This window comes from Rattus norvegicus, chromosome 1, assembly GCF_021556685.1.
Source record: "Rattus norvegicus strain SHRSP/BbbUtx chromosome 1, alternate assembly SHRSP_T2T, whole genome shotgun sequence".
In the NCBI taxonomy this organism is placed as follows: domain Eukaryota; kingdom Metazoa; phylum Chordata; class Mammalia; order Rodentia; family Muridae; genus Rattus; species Rattus norvegicus.
This window is the reverse complement of record NC_141534.1, coordinates 212970880-212992154: the sequence shown is the minus strand read 5'-3', so window position 1 is coordinate 212992154 and position 21275 is coordinate 212970880. Positions and strand designations below refer to the sequence as shown.

At 51.5% G+C, this 21275-nt stretch overlaps 1 protein-coding gene and 1 long non-coding RNA gene across 3 annotated transcripts in view; one reads left to right on the top strand and one right to left on the bottom strand.

Moving 5' to 3' along the window:
• Positions 1-8621, bottom strand: part of LOC120099967 (uncharacterized) — a 94293-nt gene extending 85672 nt beyond the window's left edge. Inside the window, exon 1 of the long non-coding RNA XR_015652767.1 lies at positions 7547-8621. This is a non-coding gene — a long non-coding RNA (uncharacterized LOC120099967). The remainder of the gene's footprint in view (positions 1-7546) is intronic.
• A 2721-nt stretch (positions 8622-11342) lies between these two features.
• On the top strand, positions 11343-20880 carry Ccnd1 (cyclin D1). 2 transcript variants are annotated; one of them, XM_087585008.1, is made up of 5 exons: positions 11343-11678; positions 13070-13285; positions 13825-13984; positions 16338-16486; positions 17852-20880. In XM_087585008.1, the coding sequence occupies exons 1-5, from the start codon at positions 11481-11483 to the stop codon at positions 18080-18082; spliced, it is 954 nt and encodes a 317-aa protein (XP_087441134.1). In that variant the 5' UTR covers positions 11343-11480; the 3' UTR covers positions 18083-20880.
• Positions 20881-21275: the final 395 nt, after the last annotated feature.

Sequence of the window (21275 nt, the reverse complement as noted above, 5' to 3'; positions counted from 1 at the left end):
AATGAGACCTGACCAATGGCAACACTCGTTACCATGCCAACACAGATGGGGGAAACAAAGGGATGAACAGCCATGGGCAATTAATAACTGCTGAAAAGGAGTGAACCCCCCGACTGGCTATCCAGTAACAAGCGGTCAGACACACAAACATACAGGCAACACTAAACAGACTCAGTAGATACAATATCTTAGTTAAGGTTCCCGTTGCTGAGATGCAACACCATGACCAAACACAAGGTTGGAGTGGATCATTTGGTTTACAGGTCCCCACATCCTGTCCATCACTGAAGGCAGTCAGGACAGCAACTCAAGCAGGGCAGGAACCCGTGCTGCTTACGGCTTACTCCCCTAGCCCTTGCTCAGTCTGCTTTCTTTTTTTTTTTTTTTCTTTTTTTTTCGGAGCTGGGGACCGAACCCAGGGCCTTGCGCTTGCTAGGCAAGTACTCTACCACTGAGCTAAATCCCCAACCCCTCAGTCTGCTTTCTTATAGAACCCAGGACGGTCAGTCCAGGGGTGGCCCCACCCACAATGGGCTGGACCCTCCCACATCAGTCACTAATTAGGAACGTTCCCTACAGGCCTCCCTATGGCCCAGTCATATTGAAGAATTTTCTTGATTGAGGCTCCCTCCTCTCTAGTGATTCTAGCTTGTGTCAAGTTGACATTAAACTAGCCAGAAATAAATACACACACACACACACACACACACACACACACACACACACACACACACACACATTACATTATATACATATGTATAATATATGATTATATAGTCTATATAATTTTTTGAATGGGAGGGTCTGAAAAGATGAAAGGGAGAAAAGTTATAAATATTAATTAAGAATAAAATTAAAGGGGCTGGGGATTTAGCTCAGTGGTAGAGCGCTTGCCTAGGAAGCGCAAGGCCCTGGGTTCGGTCCCCAGCTCCGAAAAAAAAAAAAAGAACCAAAAAAAAAAAAAGAATAAAATTAAAGCTCTTTCTCCTTGTTCTTCTCTTCCCTGCTCTTGCCCTCTTCCCTGTCCCTTCTCTCCCCATTCCTACCCTTCCTTCCATGGGCCCATGGCTGGCCTCCTTTACTTATCCCCCCCCCCACTCTTCTTCTCTCATTAAACCTCTCCACATGGAAAAAAAAGAATAAAATTCAAAAACAACACTTTGTTTAATAAACCAACTTGAGGGGTTAGGGAAATGGCTCAGGGGTAAGAGTGCTTGTGCTTGAAGAGTGCTTACATAGGACTTGAACTCAGTTCCTCGTCCTTACATGATGGCTCATAACTGTACACAATCCCAGACCTAGGGACCCAATAACCCAAAGCCTCTACAGGTACTATACACATATGGTGTACAAACAGACATGCAGAGGGTGCCAATACACAGAAACGATAGCAAGTCTTTAAAATATTTTCTAAAATAGGGCTGGAGACATGGCCTGGTAAAGAGTACTTGTTTCTCTTCCAGAGGACCCAGGTTTGGTTCCCAGAGTCCGCTTGGTGGCTCACAGCCGTCTATATAATCCAGATACCAGGGGATCTGACACCTTCTTCTGGCCCCTCAGGTACTGTATATATATATATATATATATATATATATATATATATATATATATATATATATATATATATATATACATATATATATATATATATATACATATATATATATATATATATATATATATATATATATATATATATATATGTGAGCACATGGGTGTAAGCCAAACATTTACAAACATAAAATAATATAAATAAAGACATTTTAAAAATACATTTCTAAAACAGAAGCCACAGGGCTGGAGAGATGGATCAATCCAGAAAGGGTTTGCCACACAAACACAAGAATCTAAGTTCTCTCCCTAGGACCCACTTGAAAAGTTAGGTTTGGGGGGAGGGGGATGAGGAAGGGGTTTGTGGAGGGGAAACCGGGAAGGGGGATAATATTTGAAATGTAAATAAATAAAATAACCAATAAAAAAGAGAAAAGATTAGCAAGATTGATAAACTTTAAAAAAATAAAAAATTAAATTAAATTAAAAGTTAGGCGTGGTAGCATATGCCTTTCACTGCTAAACTCAAGAGGCAGACAGCTCTCTGCCACCCAGGACGACACAGTAGCTCCTGTCTCAAAAACAAAACAAAAACAAAAGTGGGGGAGCATAGTAGTACACACCTTTAATATCTACACTGGAGAGGCGGAGGAGGTGGATCTCTGTGAGCTTGAAGCCAGCCTGGTCCACACACAGAGTCCAGGCCAGCCAGGTCTACAAAGAGAAACCTTTTCTGCCTCAGAAAACAATAAAATATAGGAAATTAGATGTGGGTGGTGGCTGCCGCCTGTAATCACTGTGGAGACAGGAGGAGCCCTTGGGGCTTTGCCTGGCCTAACTGATGCGCTCCGTCCCAATAAGAAACCCAGTGTCAAAAAACCAAAGTGGACAGCCTGCTCTTGCAGAGGACCGAGGCTTGGTTTCAAGCACTCAGATGGTCACTGACAACCTTCCATAACCTGAGTTCCATGGGTTCCGAAGCCCTCTTCTGACTTCTGCAAGCACTGCACCCACATGGTACACAGACACGCACTCGGGCACGCACACATGCACGCATGCACTCATGCACGCATGCACACCAACCCGTTGGCTTTCTAATTCCTACGGCTTCTGGTTTAGCACTAGCACATGTTGAACCTTATTTATCCCTGGTTGCTGCCACAACTGACCCAGACCCTGCCTTTCAGCATCTGTCAGGCTTCTCCCTGCTTTTCAGACATGGGACAGTTCTGGGGTCTCTTTGGAAACTTGGACCTTGGCTCAATACCAAGAACAACATGGTTTGTCAATGCATTGAACCTGGTGCCCTGGTCTTACTGCAACTGTAAGCAACAAGGACACCAGAGGTGGTGGCTATGAGGAGAATGGGGAGTGGAGAATGGGGGGCGGATACAGAAAACAGGTAGGACCCAGCCAAACACTATTCCCCACCCCAGATACAGTCACATCAGGCCCCACCTGCCCCACATCCCACAACCCTGCAATAGTCACCCTGGGCACAGCTGATCTGCTGAGTTCTACACTAGATCGTTTCTGATTCTTCCTGCCACCAGCTTCCGCTCATGAAACATGAATCCAGGCTTAGGTTGTAGTTCAACTGATAGAGTGCTAACCTAGCATGCATGTAGCCTTGGGTTCTGTCCCCAGTACTGAGTGAATGAGGCCTGGTGGCTCATGCTGTGATTCCAGTGTTCAGAAAGTGGAGACAATAGAATGAGGAGATCCAGCTTCAGGTACATGAGACCAGCTCAAAAAAGAAGAGGACGAGAAGGAAAAGGAGGAGGAAGTCTAGTAAAAGATAGAAGAAGCATACGGTGACTTTGAAGATGCGTTAACTTTCCCCTGCTGTAAGGAAATACCTGGGGAAATTAACTTACAAAGAACAGAGGTGATGTGAATTCACAGTTTGGGGGTTTTCATCCAGAACAGGACACCATTCTACTTTGAGTCTCTAGTGCAGATGGTGAGAGGGAAATACTGAGCAAACAGAACTGAACCATCCTGCACCACACAGCAAATGGGAGGAAGAGCGGTCCCATCATCCTCTTTGAGGTCACCTTCAGTGACCTAAGGACTGCCGGGCTGTCTGTTCTCTGTCTCTAGGGGTGTTTGCTTGTTTGTGAGTTTGTTTGTTTTTGTTTTGTTGGTAGTGGGTTTTGTTCATTTCCTTGTCTTGGGTTTGTTTGCTTTTGTTTTGGAGATGGAATCATGCTATGCAGCTCAGGCTGATCTCAAACTTGCCATCCTCCTGTCTTCACCCTCGGAGTACTGGGATCACAGGTGTGTGCACCACCACACCTGGCTTTAGGATCCATCTCTAGGAAGTTCTACCACCTCCCAACAGGACCACCCTGAGAATGAAGCCTTGGACAACCAAGGAATACCGCTGAGCTAAACTACAGCAAGAAGGGTGACCAGACGGCTCTGCTGAATTCACAAGCCACTGGACCACTGGCAACAGACACCATCTGTAAAGGAGTCGCTTCTCCCCAGGATGACAGATTCAATGCAACCTCAATTAAAACCCCAGCTCCCCCAACCCCGTGTGTGTGTGTGTGTGTGTGTGTGTGTGTGTGTGTGTGTGTGTGTGTGTATGTGTGTGTGTGTGTTGGGGGTGCTAACCTGTGTCTGTGCATGCATGCACAGTGTCTGAGAAAGAGGGTCCAAGATGTCAGCCATTGTAAGCCATGTTACTGTTCCCAGGGGCCAGGCCTAGAAGATGAGCCTTGTGCCCTCCTCCAGTGAGACCCACTGCAGCCCGCTTTCACAGTCAATCTCTGCCTCCATCTATCACCTCAAAGCCTGTCTGGGATTTGCTGGTGGGTGGATTGTAGGCTTAGCCTCAGCTGTTCCCCTAAAAGAAGGAGGTGAGGGCCCAGGCCTGAGGAAGCATTGGGAGGCAGATCCCAGGACTAAGTTTGTTGGAGACATATTCTCCAGGACCATATACAGCAGACATGGTGATGCCAGCCTGTCCTTCCAACACGTACAAAGTGGGAGAACCAGAATCAGGTGTTCAAGACCAGCCTGGTCCACTGTGACTCTGTCAAAGAACAAAACTGAAGTAAAGTACATCAACTCCACTCCGCCCTTTAAGAGTTAAAAGGGATCTGGAGAGATGGCTCAGCAGTTAAGAGCATTTGACTGTTCTTCCAGAAGAACACAGGTTCAATTCCCAGCACCATGAGGGAGCTCACAACTGTCTGTGACTTCAGTTCTATAATTCCAGGGGATTTGGCATCTTCGCAGCCATGTGTATGCATAGAAAAATAAATAAATCATAAAACAAACAACAAAGACTTAAGAGGACAGGAGAACAGGAACAAGGGAAGAAGATTCATGTGGCTAGATTTTCTTTTCCTCAATTTAACAGTTTCTTCTGTGGTTTACATCTCACACCCATGAAGCGCTCAGAAGTCGGCAAAGGGAAGAGGCTTAGATTCATCATGACGTCATTTTAAAATATCTCTTTCCGAATATAAACCAAAACATTTAATTAATTTCACATGCTTCAGCCTTCAAATTCACTCTGCTTAACAGCAAATCCGTGAATGAATGCATGAAACAGAGTCCAGCCACCCACCAGCACTGTGCTAAATGTCCTCTGTACTTTATCTTAATTCTTCTTGGCCATGGCTTGGCAGAGGAAACCATCACACCCCGCACAGCACAGATGGGGGCAGATTTGCTCACAGCCTCTCCAGTGCAAGAGAGCCCAGCTCTGAGTTGTTGCCTCCTGCAGTTACAGAAATGTTTTCCAACTTCCTGAAAAGAAGTGGCTTGCTTAAAAGTGACTTTTCTTTTTCCCTTTCACATATAACACAGGCTGGCCTCAAATTTACCATCCTCCTGCATCAGTGCCCTAGTCCTGGGGTGACAGGTATGTGCTACCTCATCTAGTTCTGGCAGTACACGGATTTTCTATGTCTCTCCCTGTCCCTCCCTCTCTGTCTCTCTGTCTCTCTCTGTCTCTGTCTCTCTGTCTGTCTGTCTGTGTGTGTGTGTGTGTGTATGTGTGTGTGTGTGTGTGTATGTGTGTGTGCAGGTGCTGGCATACATGACTTCTGTGTGAATAGCAGAGAACAATGGTGGGTGTCTGCTTCAATTTCCACTTTGTAACAGCATTTCTTTAGGTTTGCCTTGGTTTTTTTTTTTCCTGTTTTTGTTGTTGTTGATGATGTTGTTGTTGTTGTTGTTGTTGTTGTTGGTGGTGGTGGTGGTGGTGGTGGTGTGTGTGTGTGTGTGTGTGTGTGTGTGTGTGTGTGTGTGTGTGATGGGATCTCACTATGTAGCCCTGACTAGCTAAACTTGAGTTTGGATCTTCCTGTTTCTGCCTTACAAGTACTGGTATTTAAAGCAATGAGTTGGCCTATGAGCTTCTGTGGACTCTCCAGTTCCTGCATCCCATTATCGCCTGGGAGTGCTGGCGTTACAGATGCCTGTCTCCAGCTCTGTGTGGATTGTGAACCTGCCCCCACCCCCTCTGCACTCCAGTTTCCTGCCCTGACAATGACTGCATCCACCGATCAAGCTGGAAGGTGGGGGCCTTTCCTCATCCCACGGGAGTGGGTATGACTTCCTCAGATAGGCAGGGCTGGAACGCATCTGATCTAGAGGTACTTTGGGGACACACAGGAGTCATGGAGCCCCTAAGGTCCACCAGCAGCTTCTGCCCTGTCCCTGATGGCAAAGGGTCCATCTGTCAAAGCAGGGGTTGAAGGATGGCCCAGAAGAGATCTCCTCGAATCTCTGACCCCTACAGGACTCTGTGATATTAGGCCTGTCCTGGCTTCGTTTCTTGTGCTGTGATAAAATGTCATGGGAAAAAAGCAGCTTGGGGGGAAAGGGCTTCTTCTGGCTCAGAACTCCAGGGTTTATAGTCCAATATCACAGGAATGGCGATGTGGAAGGAACTCGAAGTCTCTGTCACATCACATCCTCCAAGAGCAGTGACATATGAATGCAGGGATAGGGATTGGAGAGAAGGCTCAGCAGTTGAGAGCATTGATTACTCTTCCAGAGGATTCTGGTTATAACTTTCTGTAAATGCAGTTCCAGGGGATCTGACACCCTCACACAGACATACTTCAAGTAGACATACATGTGGGCAAACACCAATGTACATAAAATATAAAATAAATGAATTATAATAAATAATTAGGCACTTAGTTATCTTTCCCACTCTTAATCAGTCCAGGACCCAAGCCTAGGGAATGTGCCACCCACTCCCACACTGGGTCCTCCCACATCAGTTAACACAGCCAAGGCAACTGCCCACAGCCATACCCATAGGACTTCTTGAGACTGTCTAGCCAGGCAATTCAAGGTTGAATCAAGTTGACAATTGAAACTAACCATTAAGGTGTTTAACTACTCCCTGATGTGGCAGAGTCAGGCAGCCCATTGGTTAACGCCAGAAACGCCATCCATGGATTGAATTTTTACCTTTAAATTATATTTATTTACTTGCTTGTTTATTTATTAGCGTTTGTATCTATGTGCATGTGTGAACGCGGCTACCTTCACAGCCCAGAAGAATGTGTAGGATCCCCTGGAGCTGGAGTTACAGGTTGTTTGGGGCTGTTGGGTGTGGGAACTAGACATCAAATCCAGTCCTCTGGAAAATCAGCAAGCACTCAGACCTGTTCAAGCCATCTATCTAACTCCATCCTTACTCATGTTTTAAAAATAGTTATAGCAGGTTTATGGATGCTAAACTCCCTCCAGATGGACTTCCTGATAACAGGTCCCTGGCCTGATCCACACTGATTTGAAATAATGATGAAAATTCAACTTTCAGGAGCAAAGGTTGTAGTTCTTCTCTGGTTTCTACCTCTTTCAGTACCCAGTCCAGTTCCTTAGAGGGTCAATCAGTCACCTTCCTACACATGAGCCAAGACAGTATAGTGCGCCTTATAAACATGGAAGGGCAGTTCCTACACAGAGAGGCCCCACGGGCTCGGCGCCACTACAGAAGTGCACATCCACATCTTACCTTTGGGAGCGTCCTCGGGCTCTCGCGAACCACGGCTGCGCGTCGCCTCCAAGCTTTACGGTAAGCGCGGCGCTCAGGACGACCACGTGGCGGCGAAACACCGGCCGGCGGGAATGCGCGGAATGCGCGGTGCGGCCTCGCGCGCTCCCCCAGCCGTGACCCCGGAGTTCCGGGCGCGCGTTTGTGGAACCGCGAAGGCTAGCCAGGGTTCTTCCCGCGAGTCCAAGCCACCAAGCATCACAAGAAGTAGGGACCCCATGGAGGGCTCAGCACGTGAGGCTAGTAGACCTTTTCCAGGACCTGGGGCTAGGTTTGCCCTTCCTGTTTGGGCCCCGCCACAGCCACTGTCCCGAAATCTGGAACCCGCATAGACCTAATTCTAAAGCCCCCACTGGTCTGGATTAAGAATGGAGACGCCTGGTTTTGCAGGAAGCAGGCCAGAGGGCTCTGCTCCCTTGACCACCCTTCGGGATGCTGAGGGACTAATGCCAGAGCCTGGGTGCCCCCAGTTTCAGCAGCAGCGCCCTGGATCGCATGAGGGTTCGCTCACCGCGATTGAGCCACGTGGTCCTGCCTGGCCACGGGTGACTCACCCTGGCCGGAGTGCCCGCTCCCCACCATTTAACTGGGAAGGGCCGAGGGCCAGAGCCAAAAAGTCCACAAACCCCAAAGAGCACTCGGGTTCGAACTGTTCAGGGCACCTATGATGCGTTCAGAGAGCTGGAGACCGAGCAGACACCATTCCCTAAAGTTGCATTTCTGCCCTCGGGGTCCCTGGAGCCAGGCTTGCCACTCCAGAGCTCATTCCACGGCGCGCACCTAATCGCTCTGGGTGTTGGGAATGGGGGACTGAAACTTATTTGGAAATGCACGCATGGAAAGATGGGATGCGGCTGTCCCAGGTGTGCACGGGGAATGGGCTGAGCATACACACACCATACACACCTTAGCTTAAGGGTGCCTGGAGTGGGTTCAGGGTAACCTAGGCGGAGCAGCCGCGTAGCACGTGGGCTGCCATGCGCGCCCCAAAACGCCTCCAGCGTGCGGAGAGGAAAGCTGTAGTGCCTCCGGAACCTTGGGGCTCAAATTCGGAAGCGTTTTCTCGGGCGACTTGAAGGCTAAATTAACAATGGCTAACTGGAACTGAAACAGCCAAGACCTTTCAAGTTGCCGCCAGGTATGCGGCTACAGGTGACCCCACGTAGGTGCGCCCGCTTCTCTGCGGGAGGGGCTACTGCCAGAGGCCCAAGATTGCTGCCGGGTCCCGCACCCCTAATCCAAGCCCCGGCGCTAAACGGCATGGGTTCCTCAATGAACGCGCTCCCTCCCACCTCTCAATGAAGTTCCCACAGCCAGGGATAGTGGCAAACGGAAGACTAAAAGTCGGCTCTCTTTCTCTCTGGAACCTTGGCTCCAGTCAGGTTGGGATAGGGTTCGAGGAGGCAGGAAATCGGAAAGGGGATTAAAGTTACTTTGAGATTTTTCTTTTCAAATAACGTGGTTCCCTCTCGATTGGGCAAGTGGCCTTTTGTCTCCAAAAGGTCAACGACAAATAGACGCAGAACACTTTAAGTGAGCCCAGAGCGGGCAGTTCCTGCCACGAGATATTTTTAAAAGCCAATGTAAAGTTAAATTTGCAAAAGAAAATGAGTGTTTGTGTTTTAAGTTACTGTTTCGCTGGAAAATAAAAATCCAAGCGCTTTCTCTGAGATTCTTAAAGCGGTTGCCCGGAAAGAACTCTGAACTGCAGCCCACCTCCAGGGCTCGGGATTCGGACAAGCAGGGTTCCCCAGATGGGGGATGGGAGCTCCCCACCGAGTCCCAAATTCCTGCGCCTCCCCCACGGGTTCCTGGACGGCTCTGCACGCCCGCTAACCGGACTTGCACTTTTGCTCCTGTCCCTGAGCGAAGAGCTCAACGAAGTTCCTCGTGGAGATCTGCCCGGTCCGCCTAGTAACAACGCTGAGTCCGGATTGGCTCATGCTAATTTCAGTTTCCTGGTCTTTCCCGCGGTGGTGGGGGGTGGCTGCGGGTCGCGAGCTCGTGCTGCAGGGTGGGCGAGCCCCTTTATGCCCCGCTGCCCTTGGTGGCGCACCCTGGCTAGGCTAGCCTGCTCAGCTCGCAGGCACTCAGCCGCGGGTGATAGCGCACAGCTCTATAAATCATGTTCACTGCCGCCCGGTAGGGATTTTATGAATGAAAAGGCAGCCGGGCGGCCCTCGTGCTTAGGCTAAGGCTCCCAGGCTTGGCGGGGCCTGTGGCCAGAGCAAGCGTGGGCGCTCTGCCCGGGCCACCCACCACCTTCGGAGCTACAGTGGAATCACTGTCCCGAAGGATCCGGACTTCAGGGACCCCAATGTCGGGGGAGGGAGGGCAAGAGGAATGAGCTCGGAAAGTGAGGGGTTTGTGTCTTGCGTGCCGCCTAGACGCCTTGCGCTCCCTTACCAGTTTCTTCGGGGACACGAAAGTATTCCGGGGAGAATATGTGAATAGTTCGCCTAACTTGGGGTCGGATACTGTGAAAACGTTCCCAAAACTAGGGAAATAAGTAATAGACCAAGGTGGTGGAACCTCTTCATTCTAAAAATATTTGACTATAAATTTAAAATAGGCTTAGGGATCCATTCTGGTATCCACGAGTATCTATAGAATGTCTTTAAATATCACCTTATCGGCTCACACATTTATCTTGATTCTCACCAGTCCCCACCCCCAAACTCTGTAAGGCTGCCCCAGCTGCAATTCTAAAGGTGGGGGAACACAAAACACACCCCCAACGAAGCCAATCGGGAAGCTTCCGGTGGTCTGGTTCCTGGAAGGGCAACTAATACTTGCAGCGATTTACTTTTCTTAATTAAAAAATAAATTACACAAAGAGCCTATCGTGTCTCAACCTTTCCTTCAAAGATTTATTTTTCTCCGGCAGTGGAGGAGGGGGATACCAGAGGACCCTGGCCAGGATAAACCGGTCACTGTAAGAAGGCAAATCTCAGACCCCATCCCCACCCCCACCCCACCCCCAGCGAGGAGGAATAGATGAAGGAAATAATGGCCACCATCTTGAGCTGTTGCTGAGATTTTCGGGGTTTTATTTTATTTTATTTTTGAGCGAGTACATGCCAGGCTGGGGACCCTTTAAAGCTCAAAGATACCCCTCTGGCCCTTTGCAACCACCCCAGTGCGCCAGGAGGGAGCCTGCACGAGAACTTAGGGCTCGTCTGGCATCTTCGCCTGTTACACAGTTCCTGAATTTTACACGTGTTGATGAAATTGAAAGAAGTCGAGGACGACGGGATTTCTTAGCAATCGGTCCGCCCGTGGGTGCCCTCGTGGCGTCCTCGGAAACGCGCCCATTCTCTCCGCTTAAGTATAGGGTGTCCTTGCACCCCCCACGATCCCCTTCCATACATTCTTTCTTGGCTTGCGTGTGGCCTGGCCTCCCTCCTAGCTGTCCCCCTGTCCAGAGCCGCCGCTACCCCACCTTCACAGGTCTCGGAGGACCCACTTGGGGAAAGAAGCCCCCCTCCCCATTGCCCTTGCCCCGCTCTTTCCCAGCTTAGAGAGAAGCAGTCCCGGCGATTTGCATATCTACGAAGGCCGAGGGGGGAGGGGGCAGGCTTTGGGTTTGTCCCCCCCCACCCCCGCCGCTCACTGCTCCCGAGCCCCCTCCCCCTGCGCCCGCCTCGGCCCGCCCCCCCTCCTTTTTCTCTGCCCGGCTTTGATCTCTGCTTAACAACAGTAACGTCACTCGGACTACAGGGGAGTTTTGTTGAAGTTGCAAAGTCCTGCAGCCTCCAGAGGGCTGTTGGCGCAGTAGCAGAGAGCTGCAGACTCCGCGCGCTCCGGAGACCGGTCGTAGAGCGCGAGGCAGCGCGCGTCAGCAGCAGACACCGGAGCCCAACCCGGACCACAGCCCTCCCCAGGCGGCCGCGCCATGGAACACCAGCTCCTGTGCTGCGAAGTGGAGACCATCCGCCGCGCGTACCCTGACACCAATCTCCTCAACGACCGGGTGCTGCGAGCCATGCTTAAGACTGAGGAGACCTGCGCGCCCTCCGTTTCTTACTTCAAGTGCGTGCAGAGGGAGATTGTGCCATCCATGCGGAAAATCGTGGCCACCTGGATGCTAGAGGTGAGAAACTACAGGCTGCTAGCTTGGGACCCCCTGGCAACTTGTTGCTATCACCGACATCTTCTTCCCTTCTCTTCCTTTCCGTCACGGATTTTTCCCGGTGTGTTGCTAGGACTCGGGATTCACAAAATAAATAGACACTTTCGGGTCCTTTTGAACGGGAAAGGTTTAGGAGTTGGGGCGATAGGAATTTCTTTTCCTGGTGGGGGGGGGCAGTCGGGGAGGGGTGCCTTCCAGGGAGGACCGTGTCAGAGACACCACAGAGGATGCAGGCTGAGCTTCTTCTGTGGCCCCCGCTTGTGCCCCATTCCTGCAGCGCCTCAGCGGGGGCCGCCCCTGCGCGTAGCGCCAGCTAAGGGGGGAGGGGGCATAGATTTGATTTTTAAATTAATATCCATGGACACGTATGCAAGGGCCGCTCGTGCCAATATTATGCGCCATCTTTGCTCCTTTATTGCAAAGCAAAAGTGTTTATTAATAATTGGGGGCAGGGCGGAGAGTGGCAGAAGGGGCGCTGGGACGGGCACGAGGGGCCTCGTGGCGGCCGGGAGTCACTAAATAGGACACTGTGAGGAATATTTGGGGGTGGGAGACTCTTTGTTCAAACAACGGACCCCTGGGCACCCCGCACACGCTGCCTGGCCCAGAGAAAACGCTAGACTGCAAGGTCGCGTGGCCCCCTAGTCACCGAGATTGACTGTTGTCCGTGCGGGTCTGCATTTGGGGGAACCTGTCTGGGTCAAGCCGGGGGACCAAAGCACATTTTCAGTTGTTCAACAGGAGGCTCAAGGGTTCCAAAATATTTTAAAATAATTTTTAAAGTGAGTTATAATGCCCTTGCAGAGGCAAACAGCGCCCGCACCCAGCAAAAGGGGGGCCCCCGAAGTTTGAGTTGCTGGGACTTATCCCCCAATGTCCACCGAGCTCCTGACCCTCGGCTTGGATCAAGGGTAGCCCTATTGTTATTTTCAGGCCGTTTTTAGGCACCTAGTTATTTTTTAAATATTTTTAAATATTTTTTGAAAAGATGACGTCTGGGAAATGCAGCGCGGCGGCCTGGGACGCCACCTTTGTGTCTCGCGTGCGCTTGAGCGGTGCCCAGCCCCCGGCGCTCCGCCAACCCTACGGTGGGCTTCCCTGCCTTGTGGCTTCCTAATTTCAACGGGGACGGGGGTCTCCGTGGCCACCACTGCCTCGATCCGCCGCGCCAGCTGCCCAAGGACTTTCCCTTTCAGTTTCATGATGGGTGGGTACTGGGAACCCGCAGGGCTAGAGCGCATCCCCCGGAATTGGCCACCGGAATCCCTCTGTGCAATCTATAAAAAGGGTGCGGGGTCACATCGAGCGACACCCCCCTCCCCCGTTGACGGTCAGGGTCCGGGTTCCCGCAGGTCTGCGAGGAGCAGAAGTGCGAAGAGGAGGTCTTCCCGCTGGCCATGAACTACCTGGACCGTTTCTTGTCTCTGGAGCCCCTGAAGAAGAGCCGCCTGCAGCTTCTGGGGGCCACCTGCATGTTCGTGGCCTCTAAGATGAAGGAGACCATTCCCCTGACTGCCGAGAAGTTGTGCATCTACACTGACAACTCTATCCGCCCCGAGGAGTTGCTGGTAACTGCTTAACCCACCACCCGTAATCCTCCATTAGCTGCTCGATCCCTGAGTGGTGGGAGATTTAAGGGGCAGGAGGTCCAGCCATCCATGGACAAATCTCCTGCCCCATGGATGGCACCCACACTGCATGACACCGAAGTGGCAGTGGGCAGAGAATCCCAACCCCATTCTACCTCTGTGCCCGCCCCCTTTCCGGACTCCCCACCGAGTCTGCGGTGGAACAGCTCTGAACTGTAGGCGGTGTGCGCCCCCTAGCGACGCCCGGGCCGCAGCGCTGGCCGTGGGAGGTCTTTTTGTCCATAGCTTGTCTGTCCCTTCAGACTTTCTACAGGCACATTTTGTTGTTTACCTATATGGGGTCCCAGGATGTCCCCACTCTTTTTTTCTTTTTTTTTCCTTTTTTCTTTTTTTTCGGAGCTGGGGACCGAACCCAGGGCTACCTCTGAGCTAAATCCCCAACCCCCGGATGTCCCCACTCTTAAGACCTTCTTGAATCAGCCTGCCTTTCTTTTGACCGAGTTCCTCATTCTCTGCAGCAAATGGAACTGCTTCTGGTGAACAAGCTCAAATGGAACCTGGCCGCCATGACTCCCCACGATTTCATCGAACACTTCCTCTCCAAAATGCCAGAGGCGGATGAGAACAAGCAGATCATCCGCAAACATGCACAGACCTTTGTGGCCCTCTGTGCCACAGGTAGGGCCCCGCCCTGACTCTTCCCGGGCACATCTGACTCCTTGCAGTTCCCAGGCTAATGCCTCATTCCTTGCTATCTGCTCTGAGCCCGGGGTGCAGGCAGCTTGTTGGAGATAGGTGATACTAGGTGGCACCGTCTTGGCTAGTGCCTTGGAGACCTAACAGAATGGCCCGGCCTCCCTGTGCCAACCTTTCCACTGCCAGGAAGTGGTATAACCACTGCATGCTTTCTGAAGAGGTTTTTGCCTCTGCTCCTAAGCTTCCTGCCCTGCCTGTGTTCACACGGAGACAAAGCTATAGAGCCCCCCTCCTAGCTTCTCTCAGGCTGAGCCACCTACTAGGGGTGCCTACAAGGGTGGGGCAAATGGTCCAGACTCAGTCACACGTGCTACATACAGTACATCCCCCAGAGCAGGGTGGCCAGTTCAGGAACGTAGAGAGATTCCCCTCCCCCACCCCAGGGGTGCTGCAGACCAGGTCTTTTTGACTGAGTCCTGGGAGGGCTGGCTGGAAGCAGAGAAAAAAAGAACCTCCCCATGACTCCTCCAAGGGACCCTCCCTGGCCCCAGACCCCAGGTAGACATGCTGACTTTAGTCAGGGTGAACAGCCATGCAGGAGTGCACACGCACGTGCGCATGCGCGCTCACACACACACACACACACACACACACACACACACACACACAGAGAGAGAGAGAGAGAAACCCTGCTATTTTGGGGTGGTCCCAGCACTACATCTGACAGCTGTTTCCCCACCTCTAACTGAGAACCCTGCCCCAGGAGGCTTAGCAGTGCTGAGGGGGTCCAGCATTCTCCCACCTGCCAAGGACCCCCTTCCTTAGTGGCCCTGACCAGACCTCAGTTGCTACAACTGTTTGGAGCTCAGGCAGGCCTGTGATGTCAGAGGGGCCTGTAGTGTCTTCCCCCGCGCTGCTGTCTCAGTGACATCTTCTCAAATGTGACAACCCCGTGGCTGGTGTTTCTGATACAGCTGCTGGTGTGAGGGTGTGGGGGTCCTGCTTGCCGATTACCTGCTGAGGGTGTCAGCCCCTCCCCAGGGGTGGGCCAAGCGAGGGGGTGGCAGATGGGAGCACTAAGGCCCTTGGTAGCCTGGAAGGATCTAAGGGGTGGGGGTGGCCCTGCTGGCAGGCAGGGAGGCAGCTGGCTAGGGTTCCTCTGAGGAGAGCAGAGCCTTTGGAAGCTCCAGGCAGCCTTTTATGGAGCTGAAAGTGGCTTCAGAGAGGCAGCAGAGTTTCTCAGAGATAACATGAGGATAGAGTGGCACAGCCTCCCCCGGGATGTTCTGGAAGCAATGTGTCCCTCCCAAGACCCCAGACACCAGCAGAGAAGTCATAATCACCACATCTGGGTGCAGCTGGACTCAGCTCCTCCATCTCTGTATGGCCTTTGTCTGTGATAGAGTTCACGAAGAGCCCTAAGAGACAGGTGGAGGTAAAGGACAGCTTGGTGAACTACGGTAGCCAATGTTCTGTGGCCTGGAGGCTTTGTCTCTCCTGTAGAAGCAACTAGCTCCCTTGTCACACGGGAACCACTTTGGGGAGAGGCCAGAGTAATACCCCAGTGAATGAAAAGATGCTGACACCAAGGCCAGGGGATCTGTGGCAGGGGCTCCCCCTATAGGAGGTGGGAGGACATAACTTCTCCCTTCCAGACACCCCCAGACCTGCATTCCTGACTGTGTGAGCAATGCTCTAGCTAGGGTTGGAGTTCTTGATACAGGTGGCCGGAGTGCACCCTTACATGGATGGATAAAGGCAGTGGGAAACTGAGCCGGTGACACCTGTGCCAGCAGCAACGAGTGTGAAGACGCAGATGTTAGGAGGTCCTTACAGGACATAACGTGGGAGGGAGAAAGACAGACTCTGGAAGGAGCCGGGGACTCCCGGTCCACGTGCCGGCTGGTGGTTGGAGTCTCGCTCCCTGTAAAAGGGCTGTTTGTGATTTACACTTGATTCCATAGCAAGGTCTTAGTTCACTGGAGTCACTAGCATGAACTAAGTCCTTGGAGCCACCTGGAGGTATTGCTCCTCTGCTGGGTCCCTTTAACAGACAAAGCTATGTATCCTGTCAGGGTGGTGTCCAGAGGGCTGCCTCAAAACAGAAGCTCTTGGTTTCTGATTCCCATTCAGCTCCTTCAAGTCTCTTTGATCTTCTGTCGCGTCGGGGTCTAGGGCTGCAGCACTGTGTGCATGTAGCACCTCTTAGGTGTCTCCATGGGAGCCAGAGTTGATGCGGTCATTGGAAGGCTGTGCTGAGCACTGTGGGTGAGAGCTGACTCACAGGCCTGTCACTGTCCTTGCTCACAGCCACCTCTGTCCCTCTCTGCTGCAGATGTGAAGTTCATTTCCAACCCACCCTCCATGGTGGCTGCTGGGAGTGTGGTGGCCGCGATGCAGGGCCTGAACCTGGGCAGCCCCAACAACTTCCTCTCCTGCTACCGCACAACGCACTTTCTTTCCAGAGTCATCAAGTGTGACCCGGTGAGTAGAGGCCAGGAAACCTTGGTGGGGGCTGTACCAAGGCACTGTGTGTACAAGGAGCTGTGAGGGGCGTCTTCCCAGGCATAGAGGGATGTGGTGTGGTGACAGTGCTCCTGTGATGTATATGGAGGTAGTGCCAGGTGAAGCTGAGGCCTGGTCCAGCTACCCTAGGACCATATCTCTCTCAGTGCAGACGTTGGGGGTTGGATCCACAAAGGACTCTGGTATAGACCACATTCTAGAACTTTCTTTGTGTGAGTGGTTTGCACCAGGCATACTGTACCACGGGTACTAAGTAACTGTAGCTTTTTGCTGAGGAGTATGGCTGATTGTGCTTGGAACTCTGGGCATGAAGGTGTCCTCGAGGGCATTGCAAGCTGGCATAGACAGGACAGGCAAAAGTCCAGCTCTGGCTTGAACTTCAGTTGGGGGTTCGACGGAGGTCAGAGTCACTGGCATGTGGAGGCTTCCGGTGTGACAGCTGTTCTGCCCTGTCTGGCATCAACCACAGGGGCACCCTGCCCCCTCATTCCTGTACCTCTCAATTGTGAACCATGCACCCCCTTCCCCTAAGTGTCTGGGGCTCCAGAAAACTGAGAGTGGGGTGTGTGGGCATGTGGGAGCCTTCAGGATTCAGAAAGGAAAGGGAGTCTGTGGGTCCATACCAGACCCACCTGGACCTCACTTTCCCCATCTGTGAAATGGGACCATTGCCCTGCCATCCTCTAGCCATGGAATTCATCAAAGGGGGAACGATAGGCGAGTTCTGATGTGAAGGCTTCCCGCGTATTCCCCCAGGAGTCCTACTGGCTTCAAATGTAGGCAGTGCCCTATCCTCACCCCATCTAAGCAAGACTTCAGTTCATGAGTCTCCCTGCTGGGGAAATGCTTTCCAGCTCCACCAGTGCTGGAGCTGCCTTCCCTCAGAGGCCACCCAGGGCAAAAAGCTATGGGGGAAGAGATGGATGCTCCTTGGGGAGTATAAGGTACAGCCCGATAGGGGGAACCTAGAGAGGTAGGGGTACCTTCCCCAGCCATGTAGAACCTGTCATGGGTTCTCTTTCTGGAGCCACCTAAAGAGATTGCATCCAAAGGGTGGCATTCCCGGGACCTCCCTGTCTTGAATTAGGGGAGGGTGTGTCATGTAGGGTTGTGGGGGCCTGAGAACATAGAGTGGACAAGCACTTGAGTGTCCCACAGATACCCAACTGTCCAATGGCATTGAGGCAGAAGTCTCCAGGCTGGGGACCAGAAGGGACACTCTTGCTTTCTATTTCTACTCTCTGACGGCTCTCGCCTCACTGGGTTTGGGGGTGACTTGGGGAGTCTCCTCAAGCCTTGCCCTTAGCAAAGCCTGCCTCGCAGGTCAAGGCCCTGGCCACCGGCCTCTGGCTAAACAAGGACTCCCTCCATCTCCGCCCGCCTCTCCAGGACTGCCTCCGTGCCTGCCAGGAACAGATTGAAGCCCTTCTGGAGTCAAGCCTGCGCCAGGCCCAGCAGAACATCGATCCCAAGGCCACCGAGGAGGAAGGGGAAGTGGAGGAAGAAGCTGGTCTGGCTTGCACACCCACCGACGTCCGAGATGTGGACATCTGAGGGCCACCGGGCAGGCGGGAGTCACCAAGTAGTGGCATCCGCGAAGAGAAAGGAGCCAGCCCGGGTGCTCCTGACGAGGTCCCCCTTGGGGATGTGTTGTTACCAGAAGGGGAAGTTTTGTTCTCTTTGTTGGTTGTTTTTCCTTAATCTTTCTCCTTTCTATCTGATTTAAGCAAAAGAGAAAAAAAATACCTGAAAGCTGTCTTAAAGAGAGAGAGAGAGATAGAATTCGCATCACCCTGAGTATAGGGAGACGGGGGGGTGCTACAAAAATAGAATTCTGTACCCCAGTAATCAACTAGTTTTCTATTAATGTGCTTGTCTGTTCTAAGAATAGGATTAACACACAGGAAGTCTTGAGAAGGATTTTTGATTCTTTTATGTGTTTAAGAAAAAAAAGCTTAAGAAACATTGCTTTAAAAAAAGAAGGAAAAAAAATACAGCAAACCATTGTTAAAGTAGAAGGGTTTTAGGTAGAGAAATGTACTCTGCTTTGCTGAAAAGGCACAGCTTTGGCAAGGTCCTCAACCTCACTCCCCTGCTTGTTCAGTGCCTACAGCCCTGTTACCTGATGATACCTGTGCTTTATCCCAGGAGTGGGCAGACCTCTTAACCTTACTGATGGTCGATTCGACCTCTAGCGGCCTCGTGGCGTGTGGCACCCTCCAGGGCTCATGTTATGGGCCCTCTGCCCCCCACAACCTGCAGGTTCACAGAGCGCCAGCCAGCCACGCAGCGGTAGGGATGAAATAGTGACATAATATATTCTATTTTTGTAACCTTCCTGTTTTGTAGTTCCTGTTTAGAGAGATGCTGGTTTTTGCCTGGTGGCCCTGCAGCCCACTCACATCAGGTTGAACCCACAGCTTTTCTTTTGTGTGTGGTTTGTTTTGTTATGTTTTCCTTCTCCATGTTCCAAAACCATTCCATTTCAAAGCACTTTTGGTCAGCTAGCTGGAGGCAGTGTTGCTGGGTGTGTGTGTGTGTGTGTGTGTGTGTGTGTGTGTGTGTGTGTGTGTCGGTGGGGGAGGGGGTCTAGTGGAATGGTTGGGGGATGTCCACACACTCAATTCTGATGGCTGCACAGCAGGTGTGTAGGGCTGGTAGCATGAGGTGCTTGGGAAGTTTTGTTGGGTCGAGAAGAGAAAGCTCTGTTCTCGTACCACCGGGATCTTCCTGCAAAGTCGGAGGGATCTTTTGGTGCCAGCTGGCGTTTGGAAGTAGGGACCGTGATGGCATTACCTGGACAAGGGGATTCAGGACGACTCTTAAGTCTTTCACACAGGAGGCTTTTAAACACTAAAATCTCTAATTTATACGTAAGGCTACAGAAGAGTATTTATTGGGAAGGTTGCCCATGACCCGTGTGACTCAAAGCAATGTGATCTTCCCTTGATTCAAACGCACACCTTCTGCCCTGCTGGCGAAGGTTTAGGGCCATGTCTGAGAGACTGGTCTTTTATTGGGCAAGTGGGGGTGTCCTCAAAAAAAAACAAACCACAAAGACGGAGATGTGGTCTCCTTGACTTTCCCAACCCAATTGGCCCCATTGGAGAGCCATCCAAACTGAGGAAAATTAGGGGACTCCAAAAGAGTCTTGAGTCTGGCACATTCTTGCCGCCGCTCCCAAGTTAGCAACAGTAGGTAATTTGCACACCTCTGGCTCTGCCTTTCTGTTCAGGATGTGTTGGTGGGAGGTGGAGAGCGGGTGGCTGGAGAGGGGATGTGAGAGAAGAAGTATGGAGGGTAGGGACCACACGGGACAGGCCGCGGCTCCTTTCACAGCGCTGCTACCAATGACTCCCAGGATCCCCGGCGTTCGGAACCAGATTCACGTTGCTTTGTATCTTTCATGTTGTTTTCGCTGCTATTGGAGGGTCAGTTTTATTTTGTTGTTGTTGGTTTGTTTGTTTTTTTTTTACAATGTCATAAACTGCCATGTTCAAGTTTTAATTTCCTCGTAGAAGAGTGTATTTACAGATGCCCTTTTTTGTACTTTTTTTTTTATTGTGATTCAATTTTGGATTAATGTGATTACCGCTGTATTCCCAAAAAAAAAAAAAAAACCACACACACACACACACACACACACACACACACACACACACACACACACACACACACAAACAGGTTCCTGTACACAATACCTCATGTATCACCTAGCCATGCATAGGCCTGGCAGGCGGGTGGGGTGGTCTGCCTCCAGGGACCCTGGGACCCTGCTGGGGATCATCCTGTCATGCTGGGCCTTCATTTGATCTGGGACATAGCATCACAGCAGTCAGGGCAACTGTGTTCTGTTAGTTATCAATATTGTTACTTGTAGCGGCCTGTTGTGCATGCCACCATGCTGCTGGACCCGGAGAGATTTGTTCTGAGTCTCTGGTGCATCATTTAATCTGTTAGGTTCTAGTGTTCTGTCTTGTTTTGTGTTACTCACAGCATTGTGCTAATGTAAAGCCAGCCGCAATGCTGTAGGCCCCAGGTTCCCTAGCAAGCTGCCAAACCAAAAGGGTCACCACCAGCTTAGCTGAGGCGTCCCAACCAGGCAGGACCCTTGAGGGCTGCTGTGTCCATGGTGATGGGGTGAAGTTTTGGCCAAAGGGCCAAAGGCTGGTGGATCCACACAGTCTGCCCTGTGACATGAATGGCTTTGAGGGGCTCTGGCTGGTGGTCAGGTTGGCTTTGTGTATTCTGGTTGACACACCATGGCGCTTCCCAGCACAGACATGTGACCAGCATGGTCCAGGAAAAAAAAAAAGACAAAAAAATCTAGAAATAAAATTGGTAAAATCCCAGCTTGCTGTTGTGTATTTTCTTGGCCCTAAGGACAGGAGTCGGGGGTGGGGGGAGGTATGCCATCCTGATCCCAGAGCCATGTGGGATCCAGCCTGTCCTCTGCACCCAGGGTGTTTGGTAGCATCTCTGGCCCTGGCACCAACCTGGGACTCCCAAAGGGAAGGGTGTTCGCGGGTGGCAGCCAAGAGCAGAGTGAGAGCCACTGGCGTCAGGGAGACCAGTGGCGGCCACTGATCAGAAGCGGCTCTCAGCCTGTCGCTGCCAGCTCACCCTCTCGCTTATTTGCAGATGGAAGATCAACAGAGCCGGCGTTCACTGCCCCTCGTCTGGCGCAAATGGGTGTTTGCTCTGGGTGAATCACCGTTCCTAGGTGCTGCCAAGCGCCCAGAGAGCT